This window comes from Bombina bombina, chromosome 9 (genome assembly GCF_027579735.1).
Source record: "Bombina bombina isolate aBomBom1 chromosome 9, aBomBom1.pri, whole genome shotgun sequence".
Taxonomy (NCBI): Eukaryota; Metazoa; Chordata; class Amphibia; order Anura; family Bombinatoridae; genus Bombina; species Bombina bombina.
Window position 1 is genome coordinate 53,104,001 of NC_069507.1, and position 8,458 is coordinate 53,112,458.

Sequence of the window (8,458 nt, forward strand, 5' to 3'; positions counted from 1 at the left end):
TAAATTGCTTTTTATATGATCTCTGGGTATAATCACTCAACTCTCTATTGGATTATTTAGTATTATAAATACCATCACAAACAAAATACCACTTTCATAAATTTGTTTACACAGTGGTTTTGTTTGGAATATTAGTAAAATAAACACAAACAAGTGGCGCTACCTCTTTTAAGCATTATATCGCAATTTATGTGTCTCTCCTCCACTTCCAGAACCTTCGATAGGGCTAGTTTACGAGTGGAGGGCAATTTAGCGTTTAGGCTTGAGCATTAACTTCTCTAGACGGGGGGGGGGGGCTTTCCGAGCACCTTGGGTTGCTCCTGTATTATGAATTGAAAGCAAAAAGCAAGTTAGAGAAATCTGAGATGCGCAAAAGGTGGAACTTATAATATTGCGGCCGCGTTAGTGTATTCTCTCAGACCTCAATGGAGTGCGAACATTTTAAAAAAAAAACTAACACCCATACTCACAGGCAAACCCGATCGCATTTATTAAATTATGCTCAACCCGACATGAATTATGAATATTTCACATTCCAATGTTTACTTACAGGATAATGTCCTTTTTATTGTAAATACATATTTACACACACACACACACAAAAATATTTAATAAAAAGTACATTATTTTCTATGTGAAGAACAAAGAACATAGGAAAGTAAAATATGAGATATTTACAATAAAAATTACATTATTCTGATAGAGATATATATATGAACATATCCCAATGAAGGGATAAAAAAAGTGCGCTGATGTTAAAAAAGAATAAAAAATGTATATGATGAGAAAATATATGCAATGTCATGCAAGGTAATATACTTTAAAAATAGTAGAACAGGTCTACCGTTTTAGTCCCGAAAATTGTCCATATACTGGTGGTAAATTGAAGGGATAAAAATGTCCTCCTTTTTCATATGGTGAGTCAGGCTGCTCCTCTTGATCCCAGAGAGTGTAGGACAACTGTTAAAATACAAAGAGTAGAGAGAGGGCGCCACTCTCTCTACTCTTTGTGTGTATGTGTGTGTGTATATATATATATATATATATATATATATATATATATAATGATGGCGATCATGTCCGACGCACATCAAAAAATGCCGACAGCATACACTGTCGGCATGCATCATTGCACAAGCATTTCACAAGAAATGCTTGTGCAATGCCACCCCCTGGTGTCAATCAACCCGATCGGATATATTGGTTTAGGAACAACGTGTTTTTAGAGAGAAAAAAAATACAACACATTGTAATCTCATTTTATTTAGGAAAATACAAACACGACACAGAGAAAAAAAACAGTCACTATTTGGTTTAAACAACGTTTTATAGTGTTTTGATAGTAAAACAAGCTTTAACTCCTTACTAATATTCGTTGTGCACATCTACGGACAATAAACAATAGACACAATGTGGTGTAATGAATTTATGACTTGTCTCAGTATGACATCCAGAAGGGTTGGTTTTACAGCATGTTAAACTGTTGCCAGAGATTATTATTTATGATTTATCCTTTTACAGCAAAGCAACATATTTTAGGCACCTCCGGTATTATGACAACAATGTCAAGTACATAGAAAATATATAGTATAAAATAACAGGTCATACACTCTCTTTCTTAAAAGGACAGAGTAAAATGCACTTACAAGCACGTCGTGTGGATCCTGTAAGTCTTCATTCAGGCTACAACATGTGGAATTGTGTATGTATATTATAGGTGTACGTTTTTGTGGCTAGAAGATTTTGCTTTGGCATAAAGTGAAGCTGTGATCTATGTTGCAAAAGGTTTTTTATGTTTCTTTTTTCCCCTAAGAGATCTATATTTTTATATAATAGTTAGAAAAATATTGTTGATATTCCAGGCTGAAAACCTTTTTGTAAAGAAATAAGATAGAGGCAACTATGGTCACCTCAAAATAAGAACAGCAAAGGTGTACGTATGCTCAGCTCCTCCTCTGCACCATTAGATAAGTACATAAATATGATACATATTTTGCAGACTGTCACAAAACAATACATGTTAAACTATATTAATTGCAAGCAAAAACTGTATTTTCTAGAGCTGTAGATAATGGAAACAGCAATATGGTTGGACATTTGAAGAATTTGTGTTGGAGACAGGTGCTATACATGTGTGTGTCAATATGTGCCTGTCATGTGTGTATACACAGTTGGGTAAATATAAGGACAGTTCTAAGCCACTACAAGCTAATGAGATATTGCACTGGACTTGGTTGTAGTTGGGTGCACTTAGTTAAAGGGACATGAAACCCAAATTTTTTTCTTTCAGGATTTGGACACAGCATGCAATTTTAAATACCTTTCCAATTTACTTCTATGATTTAATTTGTTTTGTTTTCTTAGTATCCCTTGTTGAAAAGTATACCTAGGTAGACTCAGAAGTTGCTGATTGGTGGCTGCACACATTTGCATCTTGCCATTGGCTTTCAGCTAACTCCCAGTAATGAACTGATGCTCCTTCAATAAAGGATACCAAGAGAACTAAGCAGATTAGATAATAGAAGTACACAGGAAAGTTTAAAATTGTGTGATCTATCTGAATAATGAAAGAAACATTTTGGGATGCATGTCCCTTTAAGTACATTCTGGTAGGCACCAAACTATTGATATGAACAGAATAAAGAACTGAGCAGACAAACGATATGCAAGGCTTTTTTCTGTCCCACGTAGAAAAAGGCACCGCTTAATCGTTCCCACCACAAAGCTTCAGAAGCATCTTCCGGTAATCTCCAGATGTGTCGCCCTGTGACAAGAGACAACTTGGTGTCAGACATATATAACCTGTGTTTTGTACGCAGAGCAGACATAGCAGTGGAACACAAGCACGTGTGCAGCTAAAGAGGTTCAGGAGAAGCAAACCAGAAGCGATCATTTAAGATGCAGCAGGAATATTACTCTAAAAGGAACAGGCAGAAGATAAAAGAAAAGAAGATACTGCTAAATATAAAATACTGCAGTATTATTGCACAATAGACACAGTAAAAAAAACAAAGGAAAAAAAACCATCTAACGTGCAGTACTGCGGCAGGACCTCCTTTTGTGCCCCCCCCCCCCCTCTTAAATAACACCAATTATTGGGCCAGATAGCCTCATTTTTAGCTTTTCCCATCCATAACGTGCTCTGTGAGATAGGGACAGCTATTTGTTCTAGCAAATACATCAGCAGTGAGAATTACAGATGACTGTCAGAAATCTGTATTTAACCCTCCATATATGGTCACCTCCCTTGCAATGCCTGGAGCCACAGCTCTCTGGGGCCCCTTGTGCCTTTCCCAGCCTGAGAGGTCTGTAGTCCTTACCGTGATATCTGTGTACAGGGACTTTCCATAAAGCCTCTTGTACTCTGTGCGAATATCCAGCAAATCCACCTCACTGCGCGACACCATGATACGGATCAGCGTCTTGTCTTTTGTGCCAGCGCCCTGCAAAAGAGAACAGACGAGTTAAACCAACACCAATGAATGTTACTACAAAGACAAACCCAATCTTTTGCTAACAATTTAATAAAATGATCCTTTGTGTTATGTTTTTAAAAAAAGAGAATGTGCACTAATACATTTACATGTTATTTTAGCTTTTAGACACTACTGCACGATTTACAGCTAATGTTGTATGTTTAGTTTTAATGCTGTGTGTAAAAACTAATCTCATGAAAATACACAATTATAGTTTGTTGTTAAAGAAATTAACCCATACTTGTTCCTTTTTATAAAGTAAAAGGACATTAAAACTCAAAAATGCATACATAAGAAGCACTATTTAATTATATAAAAACCATTACTGGGGGAAAAGGATTCTTAAAAAAAAAAAAAGACATAAAACCCAAAATGTTTCATTCATGATTCAGATAGAAGTAAAATGAAATGTTGTTTAAAATTGTATTCTCTATTATTTAATTTGCTTCATTCTTTAGATGTCCTTTGTTACAGAATTAGCAATGCACATGGGTGAGCCAATCACACCACTCAGCCACCAATCCGTAGCTACTGAGCTTATTTAAATATCCTTTGTTGAAAAAGCATATCAAGAGAATAAAGCAAAATAGATAATATAAGTAAATTGGAAAGTTTTTTAAAATTGCATGTTCTTTGTAAATCATGAAAGAAAGAAAAATGTAGGTTTCATGTCCCTTTAAATATGCTCAAATACATTTGGAACAGTAAATGCTAGATATAAACAACCAATCCCTAGGAAGGGATTACCCATAGGCTGATAAGGGCACCTCCCTTACAATTACATTTGTTCACCCCACACCTATTTGTTTGACACTTTTCTTTCTGGTCTATCCCTTTAATAATCCTTCTCTATCTCTCGTCTCGCTCTTCCTTCCCCCCGCACATAAAACGTTTCCCTTGCAACTTCAGGTGTAATTTCTGCATCTGGCCAGCAGATGGAGATCATTCACACATTCGGCTTATAAAATGTTAAAGGGTCACTAAACCCAAAATCTTTCTTTCATGATTCAGATAGAACATTCAAATTTAAACAATATTACAATTACAATTTACTTCTATTATTTATTTTGCTTAATTTTTTAGATATCCTTATTTGAAGAAAAAGCAATGCACATGGGTGAGCCAATCACATGAAGGCTTCGATGTGCAGCAACCAATCAGCAGCTACTGAGCATATCTAGATATGCTTTTCAGCAAGGAATATCAAGAGAATAAAACAAATTAGATAATAGAAGTAAATTAGAAAGATGTTTAAAATTGCATTCTCTTTCTAAATCATGAAAGAAAAAAATGTGGGTTTCATATCCCTTTAACCCCTTAATGACAACTGACGTACCAGGTACGTCCTGCAAAAACTTGCAGTTAGTGACAATGGACGTACCTGGTACGTCAGTTGTCTTAGAGAGTGCTGGAAGCGATCGCAATCGCTTCCAGCAGCTCTCAGGGTATTGCAGTGATGCCTCGATATTGAGGCATCCTGCAATACCCTTTAGAAAGCATCCGATGCAGAGAGAGCCACCGGTAGCGATGCGGCCGTTCGTTGGTGGGTGGGAGCTTACAGGGAGGAGGGTGGGCGGCCCATCGCTACCCGGCATCCGGTTCCTTCAAGTGCATTGTGCACGCCGGATGCCGGGAGCGTGCGGGGGCTGCGTGCACGCGCGCAGCAATCACTGGCACTGCCACCAATGAATTTTGGTAAGAGGGAGGGGGGCAGAATTTTTCAAATAAATGATCAATATCAGGATCTGGATCTGGGGGTGGGGGGGTGGGACAGCTACACTACAGAAAAAATAAAAATAAAACATGTAACAAAACACTTTATTTTTGGGGGAAAACTGGGTACTGGCAGACAGCTGCCAGTACCCAAGATGGTGGCAATTAGGTAGGTGGGGAGGGTTAGAGAGGTGTTTGGGGGGGGATCAGGGAGGTTGGGGGTTAAGGCAGGGGTCCATCACAGCTGAATAATTAAAAAAAACAAAAAAAAAACACCTTTTATTTTAGTACTGGCAGACTTTCTGCCAGTACTTAAGATGGCGGGGACAATTGTGGGGTGGGGGAGGGAAGAGAGCTGTCTGGGAGGGATCAGGGGGTGGGATGTGTCAGGTGGGAGGCTAATCTCTACACTAAAGCTAAAATTAACCCTGCAAGCTCTCTACAAGCTACCTAATTAACCCCTTCACTGCTGGGCTTAATACAAGTGTGGTGCGCAGCAGCATTTAGCGGCCTCCTAATTGCCAAAAAGCAACGCCAAAGCCATATATGTCTGCTATTTATGAACAAAGGAGATCCCAGAGAAGCATTTACAACCATTTGTGCCATAATTGCACAAGCTGTTTGTAAATAATTTAAGTGAGAAACCTAAAATTGTGAAAAATGTCACTTTTTTTTTTTATTTGCTCGCATTTGGCGGTGAAATGGTGGCATGAAATATACCAAAATGGGCCTAGATCAATACTTTGGGTTGTCTACTACACTACACTAAAGCTAAAATTAACCCTTACAAGGTCCCTACAAGATGCCTAATTAACCCCTTCACTGCTGGGCATAATACACGTGTGGTGCACAGCTGCATTTAGCGGCCTTCTAATTACCAAAAAGCAACGCCAAAGCCATATATGTCTGCTATTTCTGAACAAAGGGGATCCCAGAGAAGCATTTACAACCATTTGTGCCATAATTGCACAAACTGTTTGTAAATAATTTCAGTGAGAAACCTAAAGTTTGTGACAAAATTTGTGAAAAAGTGAACAATTTTTTTTATTTGCTCGCATTTGGCAGTGAAATGGTGGCATGAAATATACCAAAATGGGCATAAATCAATACTTTGGGTTGTCTTCTAAAAAAAAATATATACATGTCAAGGGATATTCAGGGATTCCGGACAGATATCAGTGTTCCAATGTAACTAGCGCTAATTTTGAAAAAAAGTGGTTTGGAAATAGCAAAGTTCTACTTGTACTTATTGCCCTATAACTTGCAAAAAAAGCAAACAACATGTAACCATTGGGTATTTCTAAACTCAGGACAAAATTTAGAAACTATTTAGCATGGGTATTTTTTGGTGGTTGTAGATGTGTAACAGATTTTGGAGGTCAAAGTTAGAAAAAGTGTGTTTTTTTTCATTTTTTCCTCATATTTTATATTTTTTATATTAAATTATAAGATGTGATGAAAAAAATGGTATCTTTAGTAAGTCCATTTAATGGCGAGAAAAACGGTATATAATATGTGTGGGTACAGTAAATGAGTAAGAGGAAAATTACAGCTAAACACAAACACTGCAGAAATGTAAAAATAGCCATTGTCATTAAGGGTAAGAAAACTGAAAAATGGTCCGGTCATTAAGGGGTTAAGGAAAATTATACTTTTAAACAATAAAAGCATCTTATTAGCCAAACAATTGGCAAAAAAAAACATAGGTGGAATCAGAACACAGCACCCCAGAACTAAATGATTACAGCTCCTGATATTGTCCTATCTGACTCACCTTCATTGCTTTGTGAAGACGTTCAGCGAAGAATGCTTGAGTGTTTTTAAGGCACTTCACTTTAAAAAAAAAGTAACAAATAATAATTAAAAATCGTTATTGAACTACATATTAAACACAGTATGGCCATGAACCATGAAAGAATATACTGTAAACGAGGGGTGAAGTCGCACAGATTCTAGTATAGAGTGAACCACATACAAATGATATGTATGGAGTCATTAAGAAATACAAAATAAATTGATGCTTTTGTGTCCAAATCATTCTCCAGACTATATACTTACATCTAATTCACAAATGTTTACAACAATTTGCTAATGATTATGTATGAGCTTTATTTTGAAGCTATACAGTTGCATTATAATGATTAAACCCACAAATGAAGAATATACTATAGAGTCTACTCCGTTATTGTTTGAGGGGGGGGCAATCTATTAAATCAATTAAATGTTTTACTGCATCTTAATTAAGAAAGCAATAACATACCCAAATAGATCAGTACACATATGGTAAATAAACCTACAATTATAATATATATGGAAGTAAAGACTGGGACGGTAGCATTGGCTTTTAATCCTCAATTTAAATATTTCCCAAAACAGAGAAAATAATAAAGTAAACTAGTATTTTCCTCATAGCCAGAATAAAAAAAAAAGCACAGCAGTCACACATGCATGGACAGAACACACTTATTTACTGAGGGACTCTGTAGAATCGGATTACCAGACATCACCATCATCTGATAGCTTATAAAAGATAAATCCAAAAGAAAGTGCAAGTATTATTAGTGCTTAATGGCTGAGAACGTCACTTGTGGAGAGAAGCGGTAAAAAGTGAGGCTTATCAGTATAGTTCTTAAAGGGACAGTCTACACTAAAATTGTTGTCGTTTAAAAAGATAGACAATGCCTTTACTACCCATTCCCCAGCTTTGCACAACCAACATTGTTATATTATTATACTTTATAACATTTAAACCTCTAAATTTCTGCCTGTTTCTAAGCCACTACAGACAGCCTCTTATCACATGCTTTTTTATTAGCTTTTGACAACAGGAGACTGCTAGTTCATGTGGGCCATATAGATAAACATTGTGTTCACACCCGAGGAGTTATTTAAGAGTCACCAAACACAGCACTAATTGGCTAAAATGCAAGTCAATAGATACATAAAAAGTAATGTGATCAGGGGGCTGTCAGAAGATGCTTAGATACAAGGTAGTCACAGAGGTAAAACGCATATTAATATAACTGTGCTGGTTATGCAAAACTGGGTAATGGTTAATAAAGGGATTATCTATCTCTTAAAACAATACACATTCTATTGTAGACTGTCCCTTTAAGGAGTGATATAATCTGAGCAGGAGTAAATATGGGAATAATACAGAAACAAAATGATATACACCATGGATTTAGCACTACTGGTTGACTGAACAGCTGTGCTGCCCGCCTTATCTGCAGGTTTAATAACACAAGGCTGAAAAATAAACATAAGAT

At 36.6% G+C, this 8,458-nt stretch overlaps 1 protein-coding gene across 2 annotated transcripts in view; it reads right to left on the reverse strand.

Moving 5' to 3' along the window:
• Window positions 1-1,247: 1,247 nt before the first annotated feature.
• The window catches only part of ANXA11 (annexin A11), a 58,829-nt gene continuing 51,618 nt past the window's right edge, over window positions 1,248-8,458 (reverse strand). For both annotated transcript variants that reach the window (XM_053692101.1, XM_053692102.1), the window contains 3 exons: window positions 6,964-7,022; window positions 3,321-3,443; window positions 1,248-2,764 (listed from right to left, as the gene is read on the reverse strand). In XM_053692101.1, coding sequence (XP_053548076.1) covers window positions 2,705-2,764; window positions 3,321-3,443; window positions 6,964-7,022 — 242 coding nt within the window. In that variant the 3' untranslated portion in view covers window positions 1,248-2,704. The remainder of the gene's footprint in view (window positions 2,765-3,320; window positions 3,444-6,963; window positions 7,023-8,458) is intronic.